The following is a 22,497-nucleotide window of genomic DNA, read 5'->3' on the forward strand; positions in this document are numbered from 1 at the left end:
ATTAGTTCAAGGTCCACACAGTTTATTACATTTGGCATCGCATCACACATTTGGCCACTTGTGTTTGGCCATGACGTCAAGCTAGTTTGCTGTCTCTGTTAAGTAGCTGTCCATTAGTCACTCACTCTACAGCAGAAAACAGCACTTTAAAATTAAAACTCTGTGTCGGAAATTCACTGTACTTAAGAATAAAGTGTGATTTTTACAAGTCACTTGCAGCCCATTCAGAGTGGACCCGGGACCCACCAGTTGGGAACCACTGCATTAATATGATATGTATTAAACATGCAAATGCTATATTTGTGGTTTACAAAACCATTTTTCTTCTGGTGACTGGGCTGTAAGGGGTTATAAAACTAATAACTCACCCATGACTTTTCTTGGATAAATAAAGTTACTAAATAAAATTACACTACAAAAAACAAATGTACTAAATAAATAACTACACAGATGAACAAATATGTCATGCCCCGCTGAGAGACTTCATTACCACCGCTCTTGATTGACAACAATGCTCAACGTCTCTCTTCCCTCTGTAACTGTAAATGTGTCACTTGCTAGTCAATTTCTCAAGTGGCACTTGTCTGTCATCTTTTCGCGCTGCATCAGCTTGATGTCTGTCAGTCAGCTGTGTGAAATATGTTTGTGTGTGTGTNATTAATTTTGCCTTAAAATGATTCTTTAAGGTGAGGTCCCCACCGTGAAAAAAATTTCAGGTCCAATTTTTAGGTCCCCACGGAGTAATAAAAACAAGTATGTGTGTGTGTGTGTGTGTGTAAGTAACCGTGCCTCTGGGTGGCTGTCACAGTTGTGAGGTAATATGTCATTCAAAGACTCTGTATCACTTTTTTCTAAATACACACAGTAGATACACATCTACACACACACACACACACACACACACATACAAAACAGTCATTTAAACCTTATTTGATGTGTTGTTTTTACGCAAAGGAAAATAGAACAAGACCTTTTTCACACCTAAAAAACATAACAAGATCTTATTCCAAAAATTTCTTTGAGATGATTTTCCTTAACAAAAATATATAAATAAATTCATGTTTCAGTGTTGTGTAAATAATTATCTAGAAATGTCAAACGTTTCGCTCACAGTGCTGTGTTTCATGTAGAAACCACTTCAGTGCATTGGATTAAAGTTAATTATTTGCTTTGCAAACAGAGGGCAAAATGGAGCAGTGATTCACTTCTTTACATGAAGGATAAGCAACATGTTCTAGCTCAACACCTTCATTCCAGCTATTAGTCTGTATGAATAGCTGCTACATTTTTATGTCTCCATGCTGGTGGTAGCCATGGCCGGAGGCATTATGTATTCGGTTTGTCCATACATCTGTCTGTACCATTCTTGTAAACGTGATATCTCAAGAACACCTCAAAGGAATTTCTATGAATTTGGCACAAACATCCACTCTGACTCAATGATGAACGAATAAGATTTTGGTGGTCAAAGGTCAAGGTCACTGTGACCTTGCATCCGTTTAATTCTCGTGAGGGAATTTCTTTAAATTTGGCACAAACGTCCACTCAGACTCAACCATGTACTGACTAAGATTTAGTGGTTGAAGGTCAAAGGTCAAAGTCACTGTGACCTCACAAATCATTTTTTGGCCATAACTCAAGAATCCTTACGCTAATTATGACAAAAATTCCCACAAATGTCTAATAGGATAAATTGATGGTGTTATATATCCAAAGAAGTTGAAGGTCAACTTCACTGTGACATCATAATGCTCTGCAAGGTGGTAATTCTACTTTCATACATGAAGGATAAGCAACATATTCTAGCTTGGTACAGTTGTTCCAACTATTAGTTTGTATGAATAGCTGATGCATTTTTATGCCTCTGCGCTGATGATAGCTGTGACAGGAAGCATTATGTTTTCGGGTACCATCTGTATCTTTCTACTAAATGTGATATCTCAAGAATGCCTTGAGGGTATTTCTTTAAATTTGTTTCAAACATCCACTTTGATTTAACGATGAGCTAATTAGATTTGGGTGGTCAAAGGTCAAGTTTACTGTGACCTTGCATCCGTCTCATTCTCGTGAGTGTGATATTTCAAGAGCACCCTGAGGGAATTTATTTAAATTTGGCACAAACGTCCACTTGGACTCAACAATGCACCGATTAAGTTTTGGTGGTCAAAGGTCAAGGTTACTGTGACCTTACATCCATCTTATTCTCATGAATGTGATATAACATGAAGGCCTTGAGGGAGTTTCCTCGAATTTGGTACTCAAAAGGTGAAGGTCAAAGGTCAAGGTCATTGTGACCTCAGTAAACATGTTTTTGGCCATAGCTCAACAATTTCATCCTATTAGACAAAAATGTTTAATAGGATAAAATGATGAAGTGATGACATTTTATATCCAAAAAGTCAGAGGTCAACTTCACTGTGACATCATATTGTTCTGCAAAAACACTTTAGCAGCCATTACTCAACATCATAACTCAGAAACAGAGGGAGAGATAGATACTGAATCGATGACACTAATCTTGGGTGTCTGTCTTGAAACTGTGCAACATTTTCAACTGTCATGGTTGAACAGACATGGATGTGAACTGTAACTGCAACTTGACTGGTTCCCTAAGGCATACTACGAGGCAGTAATTCTAGATTAAGTACATGAAGGATAAGCAACATGTTTTAGCTCAGCACCGTCACACCAATGATTAGTTTGTATATAAATAGCTGATCCTTTTTCTTTTATTTTGTAATGAAATACAAACACACTGCATCTTTTCCACCCTGAGTGTCTTTCAGTTATATGAATGTCCCTCATGAAGAGTCTTTATGTCCTTGGTGCCAGTCAGACATATTCAAATCATATTCATATGGAAAACAGAACATACAGTACATTTGGGATCTATCACACACAAGTGTTCATGTGTTATTAATGCTGTGATGTCCTTGAGAGGTTGCATGTTCAGAACATACATAAATATTAGATACACTTCAACACTTCTCATGCCTGCTGCGGTGTCATGTGCTATACATGTAGGAATGTGTTACATCTTGGGTTTATTTTTGTTCTCTCGTCTCCATTGTCCACAACGCAACTAATAATTGCACCAGTTTCACCATCTTGTCGTCATCCTCATCATCATCACCGCAGTTTGCTCCTCCCCAGCTTTTTCCTGCAGGTAGTTGTCTCGATGTCACCTCACACCCTCCTCTCAGTCATGGTGTGTTCAGTCTGTTCCCGCTCTCTGTTCTGCTGCCTTCCCGCTGATCCCCTCTGCTTGTCCGTCTCTGAGTCTACATGATGTCAGTCTGACTCCATTTCCTCAGATCCAAGCCTTTTGCGTGTGTGCATGTGCTCGCTCACATACACACACATATGGGTATGTGTGATCTCATCAGTTCCCACCTCCGGTTCTCCAAATCTGATTCCTCTCAGGGTTATTTATAGCTGTGGAGGCCCACTCCACATTGTGCAACACGTCATAACCTGCGTTCCTGCCTGCTTATGTGAATAAGGAGTACATGACAAAAGTGACTTTAGCAGGTGTGTGTGTTTCTGTCTTTCTGTCTGTGTTCTCTCTACAGCAGTTTTCCAGGAATCTAGCACCTGCTTGCTCACCATGTGTTACGAGGGTTTTATCCAAGCTTCGCTCATTCTGTGTTAAATCAGTGTTCTTACAATACAGCCACATGTTTGGTACACGTGTGTACTGTGTTTTTCAGCAGTACATGAACACCCCTCACAAACACACACACAAGCATAACCACGTGTGCATGGCTAAGGGCCCTTAACTGATAAGCGAGATGGCTGAATAGACAAAGGGTCAGTCAGATTATAAAAAACATAAATTCCCACTTACCTCGAGTGGTGCAGATTATTTTGTGCTCAATAGGCACGCAGAGTCACAGCTATGCAGTGAGCTAAACACACTCTAAATAAAGACTGAAGACGGGGGTTGACCTTTGATGTTTTTTACTGAAAGCAAAAGTAATAGATAAAACACAGAAACATCAGTGATAGTGATTACAGTTAGAGAGAGAGCAAAGGAGTTGTAAAATTGAATGAATGAACTTGATTCACACAAGTAGAAACTGAGACGTCCTTTACACCTTGCATTAAAATGCATTTTGGATGATCAGATTGCGATCGACCAGTGCTTGACCATATGAAAGTACAGATGTAAATGTATCCAAGGTGCACTGAGGGCAGATTGTGATCGGTTCGGCCAAACCACCTCCCGAGGTGTGTGTTTTTAATCCATATATAACAACTACATGGGTGGAAATACATAATTGTGCACGACTGTTCCAAACCAGCAAGACAGCAGTCAATAGGTGGTTATCGAGCTAAGCTGCTAGCAAGAAAACAGCAAAAAAGCTTATGGGTATTGATTGTATAGGTTGACACCCAGTCTTATCCAGTAAAGGTCTTCATCACTGTCCTCTTCCACCAGACTTTACTGTGTTCCTGCATCCAGATCATCCTCTGGACAGTTGTGGCACTGACCAAAGCTGAAGTTATTTTTTATTTTATTTAACCTTTATTTCACCAAAAAAAACATCTTGTTTTTAAAAATCTCTCTCAATAAAAAGGGCAACTACACATGATTACGATGACCAGCTAAGATACACCATGACATTGGCATATAGGAGATTGTGTACAAAAATCCTGCTGCAGCCGAGAGGAACTAATGAGTGCAATGTTAAAGGGATAGTGCACCCAAAAATGAAAATTCAGCCATTATCTACTCACCCTCATGCTGAGGAACGCTCTGGTGAAGTCCTCACAACACTTGCGGAGATTGAGGGGGAAGTGGGTAGCAGCACAACTGCACACCTAATGGCTGATTACACAGTGCTGACGTGTGTGCGCTTGCGCAAGACCGTGAGACATGGGCACCGCCTTCATGTGTGTTCACGTGCTTTCGCTGGTCTGGCGCAGTTGTGCTGCTACCCACTTCCCCCTTGGATCTCCGTGAGTGTTGTGAGGACTCTAAAACTTTACCAGAGCCTCCCTCGGCATATGGGTGAGTAGATAATGGCTGAATTCTCATTTTTGGGAGCACTATCCCTTTAAGTCCTTCTGTAAAGGATTCCAGCTGCATACATAAATGCTCGCTTGCCAAATTGTGAACATTCCCTCACTAAAGACAATAAAAACATGTTCTGAGAATGGAGGGTATAGCCATTTTCAATTTTTTGCCTAATCTAAACACATAAGTATGCAGGAAGTAGTAAAAGAAGTAGTAAAGAAGCTGCATAATAAAACAGAATTCTCCTCTGCTTTCCTCTTTGGCATTCCAGGTGTCTAAGACAGCGTCTTCCCCTGCTTCCAAAAGCAAGCAAAAGTCCATACGGCCTCATGGATAGCTACCATCCGTAAATGTAATCAGGTTAAATCATATGAAGATACAATCTGGATGTGAGACACATATTAATGCAAGGTGTGAAGGTGGTCTAACTGACCCTCATGCCTGGCAGAAAGTGTCACCACTGGATAAACAGCATTTAATTCCCACTGGAAGTCCAACACAGTAATTGTTCCTATATACAAATGCAGAAAGATTGAAATACAACAATTAGCCCAACTGTAAATTTTCCCAAAAGCTAATTAGTCTGCGTATGAAATCACTCCTTTACTACACAGTGCACGATATTCATTGTCCAGCATCTTATTTCAGTGTCTGACTTCTGAGTGTGTACATTTATCTTCTGTATCTCAAAAATACCACAATAGACATAAATAGGCATGTACACTACTTTCTGCCAACAATCCCACAATGCAATGTTCTGCATTTTGTAAATGCCAAAGTAGCTGTTGTTGTGGCAAACCCACACCTGTCAGTGATGACGCACAAGCTTGGTGATTCACATGTGTCCAGGATGTACTGCTTACTGTAGAGTAAACTACCCAGTGTCTATTATTGTACAGGGAGGAGTGAATGAGTGGACGGGGGAGGGATATTGGAACCGCTTAGGTTTTACTTGCCCAGGTTTACAGACATCCTCTCTTACACATCCACAAAGAATGAATGTGAATGTAATTTTGTTTGTTGAGCATTCAACACCATCTTGCAGAATCAGTGTCCTTGTTAGTGTGGATAATCCACAGAGCTCGCTGTCAACAGATTTAACAGTCGCTACAGTGTTTCAGCAGAAAGTAGCTCCAGTGAAAACAGTTTAGCTCTGTGGTTTTTCAACAGTAATGGAGACATTGTTTGTAGAGAGAGAAATGCTGCTGTTGGAAATGCTTAAATGTTATTTTTCAATGCTTTGAGCACCACAGACAGATTCCTTTCACCTGCAGTGTGTTGGGATGGAGGCAGAAATATTCATGCATGGCTACAGTAAAATATGTTTAATGTAATTTGAATTTAAGCCTAGAGACACTAGCATAAGCCTTTCTAATTTTATTGGCTGGACAGATATATAGGCACTGTAAAAGACAGCTCATGGACAAACACAGTAAGGTCAATAGGCAACATGCACAATGACAAAACAATCACTGATCATAATTATGACCAATCGCATTCCAGCTGGCAGGGATTGATTGATCCAGCCTAGAAATAGAATTCTCCTCAGACAAATGTCGCACCGTATATCACTTCAAATATGGAAGAGGAGCAGGAAAAGAATTAGAAACAATTATCCTCTGAGAGCCATATGCAACTCTTCTATGCAATAACCCCACTCAGCGTGCGTGCATGTATTTGTAAGTGTGTGTTTGTGTGTCTGCTCTGCGGAATACTAATGGGCGCCATTGCCTGCACAGCCATGATAATGAGGTTTGTCATGTCCACAAGGTCTGGTAATATTGGAGAGACAGCAGCGCAGAAACTTAACTGTGTGCACTGAAGCACACGCCGCACTGTGTGTGTTTGCTTGTGTGTTACCATGTGTGCTATATATAAATATATATGCTGGATCAATACATTCACCGGCACGATATAATAGATGAAATGGGAACGCCTGTCTGTGTCGCTTTTACCGATACATGGAGCTGAGTGGAAATAGATAGGGAAGGTGTGTGTGTGGCTTTGTGTGCACCCAAACCTGGGGAATTGATGCTATGTGTCGTGTCCATGACGACAGCCTCTCTCTCTCTGTCTCTGTCTCTGTCTCTGTCTCCATCTCCCTCCGTCAGTCTATTCCTCTCTCGCTCGCTCTCTCTGGTGACAGTTGACAGGTTTAACACAATAGAGCGCTGGACTGGGCCTGGCCGTCAGAGACAATCACAGCTTCCACTCCTTTCCTGTCTCCTCTCCTCTTCTCTCCTCTCCTCTCCCATTAAACCTCCTTATAATTAAAAAGCCAATTTGCCATTTCTTTGTCTTTCTCTTCCTCCACATTATATCTCTTTGTGTGATGTAAACAACTGGTCGCACATATTGACTCATAAACACATTGTCCCTGTGTGGAGGTATTGTATAGATTCCTGATATGCATCTTGTTTGTGTGCGATTGTGTCCTGTTTTTTATGCTTGCTCATCAATAGTGCGCCCACCGCCATCCACCCTCGGTGACTTTGCAGCGTTTTTGTGCGTGCAGCACAGGCACATTTGTCCTTTGGTATAGGTTGGATCATTTTGTGCTTTTTGATTAGCTGCTGAATCAGCGTAGTGGCTGCTCCACGTGCTTGTTGTCCCGTTGTCCACAGAGACATTCATTTAGATACAAACGGATGGGCTGTGGGCCTAGCAACAGTATTTGTCCTTAAGCAGAGTGAGTCAGTCAGTATGATGAATGATGAATTCAGCTGGCAGTTGGTTTCTTTAACAGCGGAGGCGACACAGATGTTACACATGCTGTAGTTAGGAGTTTGTTTTATATTCAGAGTACATTCATGTCAAAGTCGGGCATTCTGCTGCACATCCGGTCAGGTCAGGTAAGCGTCCAGCTCAAGGTCTTTTTAAAAGTCTTTCACCTTTGATGTAAATTACACCTGTGTCTCTTCAGTTATTACCCCATCTTGCCAACCGCCAGAGCACCCGGCTCTGTGCCAGGCTATATGCCGTCCTCTTAAAGGTTAGGCGAAGGACTTACTGCTGATGAGATGGTGTTACAGACTTGGCACCAGCTCAAAAGTGCTGTATGCTTTTATCAGTTTAACGGATATGTAAAGAACATTTGAAAGTCACATGTAGGTCCATCTACCAGAACATTCTCTGCGCACTTAAGCCTCTGCGTGTAAGCAGAGTGTTTGTGTGTTTGAAATACTTTGAAATATCAATACTTTAATCTACACTGACCTCTAGTGGAGGTTGATTGAAGTTGCACTTATTTTACTGAACGTCCACTGACGCTGACGCCTCCTCACGAGGAAGGTGACTCCTTCAATGCGCTTCTGTGTTGTGATTCCTCCTCTCCTAATGTGCCCTCCCTATTATTTATAAAATCCAGACTATTTTGTGATTCTCTTTCCTCTCTTACAGTCTGGTGGTCTGTCTTTCTTCCCTCACAACCTTCTTTCCCATTCTCTTTCTTCTCTCCCAGTAGGTTTCTAGCCATCCGGCACCTGCTCACCGGCACTGTGAAATTCAAAGTTCACCCACTCTGCATTAAATTCCTGGTATAAATAATACATTGTTTATTTCGAACCTTGCATGCAACACTGTTTTTGTATTTTCATGTGAGCCATAAATTGGAAATTTCCTACATTGTTATCCTGATATCTCTAAACAGCTGCGTTGCCATTTACTGTAGCTGCACACCTTGTTTGTATGCTGTGCCACCCGTGTTGCTGTTTCACGTCTATTGTGTCTTGTCGCGGGGCATAACAGCAGCTAATACAACAGCGCTTGTTTACAAGACACACTGTCATAGCACAAACTATACATAAACGGATGGCATAAAGGGCCTCATTCAGACCGGGTGAATGGTTAATTGGGAGTAGGTGGTATCTTTTTGTAAACCTCTACAATAGCAGCTGGATCATGAGGGCGAAACAACACACGCGCCTTATCAAAACAGGTGGTGCATGACGACATGTTTGTTGGGTGTAGCCTACAACAATGGTGGAAGAAGTACTCAGATCTATTATTAAAGCAAAAGCAGCAAAACCACACTGTAGAAATACTCTGATGCAAGAAAACTTTACTTCAGGAAAAATACAAAATATTGGCATCAAAATAAACTTAAAGTACCAAATGTTAAAGAACGCATTATGAAAAATGGCCCATGTTTCAGAATAATGTATATTACGTTATTTATTTATAGTTTATGATGCACTTATGTGTACATTTATATGTTATTAGCATACAGTTGGTAAATGTGGCACTTGTGTTTACAGTAAATACAGCTGGGTAGCTTATAAATTTAACCAAGGGATCAGTGAAGTCTTGTACTCATCCAAATTAATATTTTAGAATTGATTTGCTTATTATGTTTTAGATTATTAATCTGAATCAGCAAAGTAACGTAAGGTGTCAAATAAATGCAGTTGAGTGAAATGGAAATACTCAAGTAAATATACCTTCCTCAAAATTGTACATACATACAGGTACAAATCATATATGTCTACGCCCACAGAAGGAGGGGAAACACAGCCGTGCCGCTGATTATCTCTGTGTGTATCATTCTCACAAAACACACGTGCTGAGCGGTGATTGTGATCACTCACCTGTGTTGGGTATGGGGATTTTTAATTCATCCATCCTGGGCAGCTCTGATGAGGGCATCGGAGGCTTTTACACGCTCATCCTCATGTCACTGCTCCCACTGTCTTACTGGCTGTGTAGGAAGAGAGGTGAGTGGCACATTGTCAAAGCTGGATTTAAGTATTTGAATGCATCTTTTGACTTGTCAGCGGACTAAATGTTCATATGGATTTAGCCATTTTTAGTGCAAGTCAGGAGTAAAAGAATATCTACAGTGAATGAATGCTGAGTGAATGTGGCATTGTTCCCCTCGTTCAAACAACTTAAATTATTGCTTGCATGCTTCAGTGTCTGATCTTTGCCCTCTGTGCCCACTAGATGTCCCAGTCTAGCTGACCCAGGATTTACAAACACCACCTCCTTTAGTTTTCCAGTCAGCCTGTCTCCTCTGTCATGTTATTATATATCGATTGTCTGTGTGGCTCAGCCAAAAGTGTGACATGAAAACTAAAGATGGCAGGTCTGGCAAAACATGTATCTTGTTATTGATTTCAAATTTGTATTTCCTTTCAAGCCCTTACGTGATGCTATAGCATCAGGTGAAATCCATACATGTGACAGCTGGAGTGTGATTGTGATGTCAGTAATCTTAACAGTTCCTCGAGCTCCTTTCTGTTCTTATAGAGCAAAAAAAGACAGTGTTCTCTATTAAGCATGGTTGGTCAGGCCTTATTGAAGAAGAGATCAATAATCATGTTCTCCAATTAGCACCTTCTGTGGATTAGAGAATGTAACATGCAAGGATCAATAGAGCAAGACATAGCCAAAGCAGCTCAACTGTCATGTAGTTTCGACCTTCGTCGCTGTGGAAAATGTATTTTTATGTGCGACAAGATAAGACCGCTGCAGGCCTGAAATCTGTCACAAATCCTTCTCCATTGCTTCAAGTCACAATCTGTCTACCTGGTGGATCTGATAAAGCTCAAATGTCAGATCAGTGTTTCATAACATTCCCCCGAGGCCCAAAGTTTGACATATACAACCGGGACATAAAGACTGAGCTATGAGTCAATAAAGCCATTCACTTCAGTTTGTCATAAAACCCATGAACCCATCAGCGCAAATGTGAACAACACTCTCCACAGTTTAGCACCTATCAATTGACTGGCTTCCCTTCAGTGCCCACGTCCGACAGCATCTCTTACAGTATATTTAGCAGCAGAAGAAATTTGGAAAAATCAATAGGAGGAGGAGAAAGAGAGGAAGTCAGGTAATTTGTGTTTTGTTTTCAGAGCTGAGTGACTCCGACTGTCTTATACGATAGGTCATACCGGAGACAAAAGACAGAGCAGGAGTTTGAGTGTGGAAAGATTTTTTTATTTTTTTATTTTTAAGGACCTCATTAGTCTGAAATGCCTCAGCAGGGCACAGGCATGCGAGTCAAGAGAGCAACATCAGGCACTGTGGATTTAAGGAACGGTATGACAGTTATTTGGACTGGGAGAGGGACTAAACTTTATCGAAAAAACAAGGTCCCCCTCTTTGTTATTAATCATTTATTTGGACCTCTACCCTCGCAACACCCTCTGCTAAATATTTCAAAAATATTAAAACCTTATACTTGTACAGTTATGATGCTGATCTTGGATTATAGGTTCACCTCACTGTAGTCCCACTTTCTGTTATGATGCAGAGGAAAGAGAACTCCTAACTTACTGCTGATGCGCTTTTTGCTAGAGATAACATTGGATAATTAATTACATTAAATACATTGTGCATGTTTCCTGTTTTTCAAACCTGAAATGTTAGTCCTGCAAAATACATCAGTGTTAGTAATGCATTACAGTGATATTATTACTTTTTCCAGTAAGGAGTAGTGTAACTAATTACTAATACAATTTTTGTAATAATATAACAGTTACTCCAAAACCAAACAACTTGTTACAACGTTACTTTTGTTATCACAGCAGCACAGACTTGAAATACAACAATCACATCAGTTGAGTCATTTTCATAAACATTGCGCTGCACAGGCACGTCACAAAGCAGCAAGCTAGATTTTAAGATGGAAACGCTTACCTTTAGTAGCTGGAAATATTTCCATTACGTTGATTTTGTCAGGAGAAAAGATAACAAGAACACTATTGCTGCAGGTAGTCACATTGAAACTCTTTCCCCTGCAAAAAAAAAACACGTCCTCAAACCTCCAGTCTGAAACACCTACTATGATTGACAGCACAACAATGTTAAGCTCCAGGAAATACACCGCACCAAAGGTGAGCCCTCCTCGGCCGCAGAGGATGGCTGTAGCCCTACACTGTTTAAATATTCAAAACTGAATTTTAATCATGGACAGCTGCAGGCTACAAAGAACTAATGAAACCTGTGGCTGGATATGTGGTGGATGAAATCAGACAGAGCCTTGAGAAAATGTCACAGGCAGCAGAAAACCCCAGGTAAAAAAAAGCTATCTAGCCTTACTTAGCCTACTGGGTGATTACTCTGACATTTACACGGAGGCACACATCTGAATTTCTGGGAGATACGCAATTACCAATTTTATGTTGTGTAACGAAAAAGTAATATAACGAGTAGTGTAATGAATTACTGTTGGCAGGGAGTAATAAGTAAAGTGAAAGATATCTTAAAATAATTTGAACTAAATATAGGTAAAATAGTGAGTGATAAGTTGGTGACCTTGTGGAACATCAAGACTTTTATTCAAGGACAGAATGCGTCAAAGTTCGTCAAATATGAAGAATGAAGTTTCCAATAATGACGGAATAATTGATAAACATTTACTGAGGTCTAAATGGAGTAATTTCAGTTACAGAACTTTTTCTTCTTCTTCCTGGAAAACTTTCAAGAAATTTAGAAATCATTACGGCGACCTGTTCAGGGTGTACCCCGCCTCTCGCCCAGTGTCAGCTGCGATAGGCTCCAGCCCCCCGGTTACAGAAAATGAATGAATGAATGAATGAATGAATGAATGAATGAATGATATTACTTTTGAAAAGAGTAATGAGTAATACATTACATTTTTAGAGTAACAAGCCCAACATTGCAAGTATAAACCATAGCACATAGGTAAGTCATATTTTTGATCTATCACTGTGTCCTAACAACAAGCGAGCATCTGGCTATCGCACCACATCACCTTACATGCAATGCTCTCTGTCAACACTGGGCCCAATAAATATGGAACTCTGTCACTTTATGTTAACAAACCACCTACCTAGCAGCTGTGGATGGGTGAGTAGGTACTTCCTTATTGTTCATATTCACATTCACAACCAAATCACGCTGAATCACGCTGTGTGTCGCTCGTAGTTAGGACCAGTGTTGTGCTAGTTACTGGAAAATAGTAACTAGTCACCGTTACTAGTTACTTCATTAAAAAGTAACTCAGTTGGTAACTCAGTTTCTTAAACCAAAAAGTAATGCATTACTGAGAAAAGTAACTTTTTAGTTACTCTTATCCCCCCCCCACCCCACCCCACCCCCCCTTGACCTTGACGCACGCGCAGTGTCATGTATACTCTGAGTACGTCCTGGCTGTAGATGACTGAGTGGGGACACTAGAGGGCGCTAGGTGCTTTTCTTTTTTTGCAGTGTAGTTTTTCTAAGCCACAAAGAAGACAGCGTTTATTGATGTTTTGGGAAACTCAGCCCTGCAGCCCAAAACATTTCCTAACTGTATTGGCTCGTAGCTTCATCGCCTAAGCGACAGCGGATGGAGTTTAACCAAGGAACTGTTAGACTAACGTTATAACTTGACAAAACAATTGAACAGTATAGGAAACATGCAACCGTCTTCTGCGTTTTAAAAGTTTTACAACTACGGTACTTGGATACAAATATGGAAAATGAGCTAAAGAGAACATTTGAAGAGCTATATGATGATGTCGAGTCTGTCACCCACTGCAGACATTGTCTGTCCACAACAAAAGCTTCCTCAGGATAACCATGGATGTCACGTCACTGGATATAACGTTACTGGGACTAAAAATCTACAGAAGCGCTACCGCTTAATGTAACATTACAGCACTGTGGTGAGGCCAGCAGGTCGACAGTGACTTCAGAGATGGTGAGAGACGTGTTTCATTAAGATGCTCTGGTAAGAATTGTTCATATACCTCTCTCTGACTTGACTATCTTTTATTGTTTAGGGCTAAAATGTTTTACTGAAAGGGAACTTCAGTTTGTGAAGGAATACTGCATGCTGCGCACCGTTTTAAAACCGGCCAAAAATAACAGAGTAACGCACCATTTGGTAACGGTAACTGAGTTACTGAATTTAAAAACTAACGCGTTAGAGTATTAGGGCCGTTTCATAGTCGACGCAAAGGCACGCAGACACGAATACATTGGGACGCAACGAGATGCATTGGCCGTCATGGTGCGTGCTTGCGTCTCAAAATGTGGTGTCCACTTTTTTGGATACGTGACGCAGCGACGCGTGTAATACCATGTGTTGCCAGCGGGGCTGATAATCCACTTTTTGTTATTCACAGAAGAAGCAGGTATAAAATATGGCGAGCGAGGAGAAAAAACTTTGTGAACTCGTAAGGGCACATCCCCATTTATATGACAGTTCTAGTGTCCTGCACTCTAATAAAATAGCAGTACTAGCTAGCTACAGCAGTACTAGCTAACCGGAATGTACCGGTGACTCTGCTATCCCCTATTGCGCGAGCGATGTATTGCATTTCAAGTGTTGCCTGCGTGGTTTGCGTTCAACGTGTTGACTATGAAAGGAAGTGCGTTGCTCGCGTCGCTTGCGTCACTTGCTCGCGTTGCGTGTGTCGACTATGAAACGGCCCTTAGTTACAGCCAAAACTAACGGTGTTACTGTAACGCGTTACTAATAATGTCACACCCAGTTAGGACACTGTGTAACTATTTTATCTCTTTTTTTTGTGTCATAAATCTCACAAGGAAAGCTGAAATAACATAAATTCAGGGTAAGAAAAAGACCATCTACCCTCCCTTTAGCCAAAGAAAAAACACAACATCCTCCACCTCCATTTTACCCCCCCAAATATTTTTAACACTCCCTAAGAGCTACAGCAAGTACTGAAGCAGTGTTTTCAGCACATTCATTTTCATTTTCTTTTCTTTTCCTTTCTTCTTCTCATTAGCAGCCTCATTGGGACTATTTTACCCAACAGACCTGGCTGAGAAAGCTGCAGGAAATTATTTTTGTGACAATAAACACAGCACAAACAGGCTAAAAAAAACTGCCACACATTACACAAAGGAGCACAGACAATTTCCAAATTAAATTCACACGAAGCTATTTAAGTTTTCAAAGACCATTCAAATAAATTACAAGTAAAAATTTGACCAAACGTGCCACAAGCTGCATCTTGCTACACACTCTCTGACAACTGAAATGCAGTGTTGTTTGGAAGGCATCGACTAATGTCCTGTGGCACTGTAGTGGGGAAAGGCTGAAGTGATAACTGTGTCTGCTCATTAGTTGGACCTACAGTGGAAAGTTTTCAGAAGGCTATTTGCTCTCAATTGGTGGTGCAGAGTTCTGAGTTAGACTTCAAACAGACCTGTTGCACTGAGTTCTTGAGCTCGACTGTACTTTCCCATTCAGACAATTGTCCTTTCTCGTGAAATTAAAGTCATATTGAGTCAGTCTTCGACCCTGACAGTGTAAATGTGTGCTTCTTGTTGGTGTAAATTTGACGAAGAATAGAGGAGAAAGTAGGGGGAGAGGAATAGCGAAGGAGTAGAGGACACATCTGCAGGTCCAATTTTCTATCGTGACAGCCAGAATGAGGTGAAAAATCCTCCAGGAGGGAAGAGATGCTGGAGGGTAATAAAGAATAGATGTCTCTTCCCTCCTTGCAGATCGCCACACAGAGGGATCTGACCTTAGATGCTCAGGCTCTTCAGTTTGTCCTTCCTTTGTTCCTTCATGTTCTGTTTCTGTCTGTCTTATCTTACTTCTCATTACTCTCCCCTGCCACCATGTCTCATGCAACAGCCTGCCCTGCTTCTTCTTCCCTTCCAGCGCTCTGTCTCTCCACTCAAATGACAACCCTTCAATAAATAAGTGGGCAGAGAAATCATTTCTAACCAACAAGTCAGGCTCGGATTTCTCCCTCTCTCCTGCTCTCTTTCGTGAGTGTGTGGTTCAATATTTCTCTGTTTACATTTACCATGTCTGCAATCGGAGCTCAGCTTCAATGCAGCGGGTAGAGTGAGGTGAAATGGGTCTGCTGTGGCGTCAGCTTTGTTTGCCTACAGCACATATCATATATGACAAAACTGACGTCACATTAGATTAGGTTTCCTGACTGTCACCTTGTCTGACTCGTGCACGTTTGTGTGTACTCGTGTGTTTGTATGTGAGGAAACATATTGTGACCCATGTGGTCCTCAGTGATGCTGTTTATGTGACAGACATCTCCGTAATGAGGCATGCTCTTGTACAGCCCGGTTGAAAATGTACGAAGAGGAATGTCAACAAAAAGAAAACAACAGCAGAAGTTGATGCAGACGCAGCACATTTTGTCAGAGTCCTGCTGTCTTGCCTCTCACAACCTCTCCAAACAGAGAGGCAGAAAAAGGGAAACACGGAGGGAGAATGAGACAGAGAGGGAACATCACACCTTTTTCCAATTCTGTTATTTTTGTAGCGCGAGGCAAAGCGATACCCTCACTGGGAGTCGTGCTGGGAGGGGCAGAAACTCGGATGGTAGCTAACAGCCTGCACTGATTCTTGTCGATTCCCAAACTCACCTTATGACTGACAGAAGGTATCAGGATGTTTGATACAGGAAATGACCAAATCACTCAGTGCTTCCTTGGATGTGAAGATGATGCAGGTATTATCAGTTACTGTTTGTACAAAAAACAAACACCTGAGACCTGATATATATAAGCTGAGAGCCTCAGGTACACTGACTCACAATAACTGATTAGCTATTGTGAGCTGTAAAGAGAAAATGTATGTTCAAGGATAAAAATAACCAATGAGTAGGTATACTTATGATTCTTAACAAATCACATTCGTCATCTTCTTGTACTTTGTGTTTACCACTAGCAATTCTACCTTCAGTTAGGGAGTGTACAAAACTTTACGCCATGTGTCATAAGGGAGCATTTTGCTACATGTAATGGACATAGGCTGTAAAAATAATGGACGTAGCCACTGTGATGTCACCCAATGGTTTGGGGACTGCTGTTTTGAAGCCTTGAGTTGAGCATTTCAGACATTGTCATCTTGGGTTTTTTTAGCTGGAAGTGACCATATTTGTATGAAAGGGTGGAGCTATGGAGGAGCAAAGGGTGGATCTGATTAAGAAGCTGATGACGCTATCAGCAGACAGCCTGTCACTCAAAGTGACCCGCCCTTAATTATACGTTAATCTAAGCCTTAATAAAATGTAAACGGGAGATTTACAAACCCCCCCCCCCCCCCCCCCCCCCAATACAGCTGTCATGAACAGGTAAATTTGCTAGGCTGTAAAGATGTTTATTCCTGCTGTAAAGTTGGGTATGTTAACATGAGTGTCTATGAGGATTGACTCACTTCTGGAGCCAGCCTCAAGTGGCCGTTCAAAGAACTGCAGTTGTCGGCTCTTTGTGTTGGCTTCATTTTTCAGCCCTGAAGGTTGTTGCTTTGTAATATACAACAATACGCTCTCTGTATTAGGCTCTATATTCTTAATCTAATTAAAACTAGCTGCTAATAGGACAAATATTTAAGTTTTGAGAAAAACAATACATGTGGAACTTATTAGTGATTAAATGTTACCTCCAGCAAAAAGTGTGTTATTTTTCTTCACTAGTCAACAGGACCTTAATCATTCACTTTCTGCTACATCATAACAGAAGGCAGAACTACAGTGAAGTAAATACATCAGAAATAAGAATAATAATATGATGCAAGTTCAGCATTGTTCTAGTTATATACTGTATGCTTATATTGTATTTTAATGGAGAATGGTAAAGTTTTGTTGTTGTTTTTTGTCAATGGATGGTCCAAAGAGAATAATAAGTAAAAATAACTCTGAATAACTCTCCCTTGCTTGAGCAGATTTTCAGTCTGCTTAAAATAATTCAGTGACTAATGCAAGGTGCGTATTTTGTTAACTTTAAACCGTTTTCCCTGTAAAGCCTTACTGGATGCAAAATTGTTCTCTTATTGACTATTTGCTTTGTCAAATGTGTCAGATGGCAAAATTAAAAAAAAAAATTTAAACATAATGTATTTATTCTTATCTTGCAGTTGTCTGAAATGACCATTTTTGTGTCTTCATATTACATGATGGCAATTGTGCACTACATTTGTAACATTGTATTGTGGGGTACTTTGTGTCTACTTTGTGGTATAAAAAGTCCCACTGGACATATAGAAAAACGCCACAGAAAGGCAAACAAGACTTCGGGTGAAGGGTGAATAAATTAAGACACAGCTCAATTGTTTTATTTCAAACAAAAGATGAGTGTTGATGACAGCATCAGCAAATTCAAGAGGGATTGGTTCATGCTGAATTATTGTCGGGAGATTCAGAACACCATGATGGTGATCAAATGCAACTTCTTCTCCAAATGAGTTACTTTTTGCGTGGTGTTCAATATATGCTGATGCACTGTTTACTGTGCTGCTCAAGTAGGATATACTTTAAGTTTTTCCTCACCTGCGTCTGCTCTTTGTATTAAGTCCCATTTTGTTACTTGCAGGACAGATTTCTCCTGAAGGCACAATCTGCACCACCAGTTTCTGAAATTATTGCATCTAGCTCCTATTTCTGTTCTCATCTTTGATGTTTGTCTCCCAAATTTTGTGTTTGCTGTACCGAAGCCAAAAATCTTTTGCCCATCAAGCCCTGATAGCAACACATTTAAAAAGTTAATGAGACATCGCATCGACCGGCAGGCACACAGGCTGCAGAACAGATCTCCATACAGTGAAAACACACATTTGAGATGGGACTTGAATTCAGATGAACATAAATATATTTTCTTTCCATTAGTTAAATCTGGCTTTAAACACTCTCTTCCAGTTACCAAGGAAACCGCATTAGGCAAATCAATGAAGGTAATGTCACTGGAAAGGGAGGGCATACCTCAGCTCTCTCACCCCCCCCGAAACAATCTGTCTCACTACACTGTGTGTGTGTGTTTGTGTGTGTGTCTCTGGCCCACTCTCTCTCTCTCAGTTAGCCTTTCTCCCTCTCTCTCTCTCTCTCATTTTCTATGCCATCTCCCACTCATCCTCTCCCCCTCTCTTTATCTGCCGCCTCTCCCTCACTCACTCCCTCTTTCCCCCTCACAACACTTGCTTCCTGACAAGCACTGCCAAAGGACTAGAAGGCGCAGCACATCTCAAGTTTTCATTACTCGACGGGGGCCTGGAAGAAGAAAGAGACAGGAGAGGAAAAGAAAAAAAAAAACCCTAAACTTTAGCCCAGGTGTTGTGACAATCTGGAGCTTTGTGTTGCAGCCTGTAGCTCCTGCAGTATGGCCTCCACCAGGGAATAAGAGGGGTTGCCTGGGGCCAGGCTTTGGGTGACAGAAGAGAAACGCCCATCGAGCCAAGCTGCTTTGTCTTTTCTTCTCGTTATAGTTGACAGGATTTTTTAATCATCAGTCTAAAGTTAGAATACTACATTGGATCGAAGTGGATGAAAGTTAGAAAGCAGGCGGAAGTTGGGGCTCAAGTTGGACAAAGAGTTCAGTGAGGGTGCAGTCGGACAGGTGTTGTGTCGCTGGCTGGACTTGTCCCGGCCCGACCCGGCCTGGCTCGTTGGCGCAGTGCTGGGCGATGACAGACAGTGGTCTCCCAAGATGTTGACTCTGGATGGCTTGGAGATGATCGCCGTGCTGGTGGTCATGGGTCTCTTCATCAAAGTCCTGGAGCAGTTTGGGATGTTCGAGCCTGTCGGAGGGGAAGGTAATGGATTTTCTCTGAGATTTGTTGGTTTAATAACAGGACAATGATAGCACAATAAAAAACAGGGCTCACAGATTTAAAGGTGGTGTGAGTGTATGAGTGTGTGCATGTGCTCATACTTTCATCTGCAGTGCCCCTTCCCTCTGGTCCTGAGTGGGCTGCAGTCCTGTCTGAGGGTTTAGGTTACCAGTGCAACTGTGGGCCGTGCAACACACTCTCTCCCTCTCCCTCTCTCTCACAAACACACAGAGTAACTTTAGCTGTGTGTGAGGCCTCCCTCTGCCCCAGGGGTGTGTGCTTTTACCCTTTAATCGATAACACTATGGACAGAGTGGGTCTGAGTGCTGCGAAGAGGAACTTGTCTCACTGAGGGAATGTCAGCCTTACTCTCAGTGCTCCCATTAGCCTATAGCCTTTAGTATGGAGCTTTATCAAGAGGGGGAAATATGGCTCATTATTTTTTCCGCAGATCATAAGTCAACTTGTTTTGCGGTTGAGTTGGCCTAATGTGATCCCACCAACATATTCAGCCCAAAAAAGTTCCACTAAATGATTTCTTTTTCCCACATTAGGACTATTTAAAAGAGACAGAAGCCCTCATTGATTGTGGTTAATCAGCAGTCGACCATGCACTCAATTAGAAGGTCAATCCACAGATGTTTAATTTCAGTTTAACAACATGAAACATTTACTGAATGCTACTTTTACAAATAGCGCCTGCCTACCTGTAACTGAAGGGTTGACTGAGAAGGTCCTTGTCCCGCTCTGGCTCACCCCCAGGAGCCGTCACCACATAACAAGGCCTTGTTTGGCCTGTCTTATCTGGATGACCCGTGCTTTGTCTCCCCTAAGTCCAATCTACTTTACCTTGTTCGCACTCGCTTATCTCTCCTCTGTTAGTGACAACAGGGAAGATGGGATTCTTATCTCCATTATGTTCTTTTTTACTCTGCTCATTTCCCACTGTGCCCCTGTAAACTTGGGGCATCTGGTAACGGTGGCACTCTGACAGGGTCTTCTTCTCATGACAATAATCTGCTCTTCTATACTCATTTTGAGTGCAAAGGGCAGACGTGCAGTTTTGTTAGTTAACCTTAAAAAAAAAAAAAAAACACTGCATATTATGAACTTGCTCTGGTAGAGTCTTCCAGACGCTACAATATAAGAAACAATCTCCATCCCTGATGCACCTGCTGGACTGCACCCAGGAGTCAAGGTGTGCCAACAGCCCTGTCATCTCAAAAAACTTCCCCTTGGAAAACTATGGTGTAGCGCTTGCACACACACACAGACAAACAAACACACACACACACACACACACTGAAGGCTCCATCTAAACTCCCATTTTACTCTGAGCATCAGTCTTCACTATATTTTGACCATTCTTTATGAAAAATGGCAGACGTAATAAGTGTGTGTTTTTGTGTGTGTGTGTGTGTGTGTGTGTGTGTGCGCACGCCAACTCCCTTGTGAGTACTTAGGCTAATGAATTTTCTCTTTAATGGAGGAACTTAGTCTGAGTAATACAGTGGTTCTGCCATCTGGACTATCTGCAGAATCACGTGCTCACTGAAGGGCTTGTAACCAACGCACACTCCATTTACGGGCATGTGTTATACACTTGACACACACGTCTCCTTGAGTATGTGTGCTATGTTCATGTTCGCTTATATGCTTCAATAAACTGGTAATACTTCATTGTTTTTAGTCAATGGATCTATTTTGGCCACGTGTTCCTGTCTGAAACTGACACAGCTTCATTTATACCCATTTGTAATCTGCCCCCTTTCATATTAATCCTTCGCTCCTCCATTGGACATCGATTCTTCCACCCTCCTTCACCATCTTGGAGTCTAAATTGTGTGTCTTTCATTTACCTCTCTCTCAGAATATCGATCTGTTGATGTGAGTTGACTTGACAGCAGTTAGTAGTTAGTTACTGGTTACGTGTACTTTGCCATTACAAAAACAACACAAAAATGAAAAAGTTTGCAATGCTGATTGAAATATGTGTCTCTGGTCTTGTGAAGCTGACCTTCTGCCAATGGAAGGTCAGTTTTGGAGGAAAGATAAAATATTAATTGTGGTTGAAATGCCCTCTCGTCTCCCTCTTGCCAGACTCCTACTGAGTCATTTTCTAGTGAGACAGAGCGAGACAAGTAAAATAAAGAGACTGTGAGACTCCCATTACTTTAATGAGCTGTGTTGCTGACCTTACTCTGATTAAACACACACATACACACCCGCGGCATGCGCATACATTTGTGCTCTCTGGAGAAAGTGAAAGGGGGAGGAAAAAGAGAAAGAGCCGTGTGAAGATGCATACAGTATGCGTGAGACGCACTCCGGTCTGGAAGTTTACAAGGCTCTGATAGATTTAAAGCTAATGGCTAATGGCTGGAGTGTGTTCTTTAGAAGTTTATGAGCTGGAAATTGAAGAGCTGGTACAATGGGGATGTTCTGGCCTGAGCTTGATGGCAGCGTGCCTGAAAAAAGAGTTTCTAACAACACAGCGGTTTCCTCCACAGCTCTCAAAACACTTTCTCTGGACACAATTTGTTGACTTTATTACTCAAGATGCAAAAGAGTGTTTGCCAGCAATAGATGCATAATTCTAGTTCTCCCACCTGTTCCTGTCACTGAGGTTCAGTTCGTGCTGTCTCTCAGTGGATATATGTGACTAATTAGGTACTAACTAGAAGCTTAACTGTATGTACTGCAGGGTCACTCACAAGCATGAAAGGTATGGCATATTGCCACGTGCACCACGGCCGCTTTCAGCCTTTGATTTTAGAATAAATTGCTGGCACAGGGATTAATGAGGTCCTGGATGTCAGGGACATGTTCCAATGCTGCTTCATCACTTCTGAAAGGCCTTTGATACTTTAATGTCCATCCTTACCTTCGTATCAACTCTTACCCAATTTAGCAGCGTGATGTGAGCCATGTGCCCGACCTGCTGTGGGATCTGATCCTTTACTTTCCACAGAAATGT

The 22,497-nt window shown here is 41.5% G+C and overlaps 1 protein-coding gene across 4 annotated transcripts in view; it reads left to right on the forward strand.

Moving 5' to 3' along the window:
- LOC126407258 (Kv channel-interacting protein 2-like) overlaps positions 1–22,497 on the forward strand; it is a 139,467-nt gene that overhangs the window by 85,425 nt on the left and 31,545 nt on the right. Inside the window, exon 1 of one of the 4 annotated variants that reach the window (XM_050072018.1) lies at positions 19,090–19,502. The exons of the other annotated variants lie outside the window; for them this stretch is intronic. Within the exon in view, the coding sequence (XP_049927975.1) occupies positions 19,397–19,502 (106 nt within the window). The 5' untranslated portion in view covers positions 19,090–19,396. Of the gene's footprint in view, positions 1–19,089; positions 19,503–22,497 lie in introns of those variants that run through there. 4 annotated transcript variants of the gene reach the window in all.

Source organism: Epinephelus moara, chromosome 19 (assembly GCF_006386435.1).
Source record: "Epinephelus moara isolate mb chromosome 19, YSFRI_EMoa_1.0, whole genome shotgun sequence".
Taxonomy (NCBI): domain Eukaryota; kingdom Metazoa; phylum Chordata; class Actinopteri; order Perciformes; family Serranidae; genus Epinephelus; species Epinephelus moara.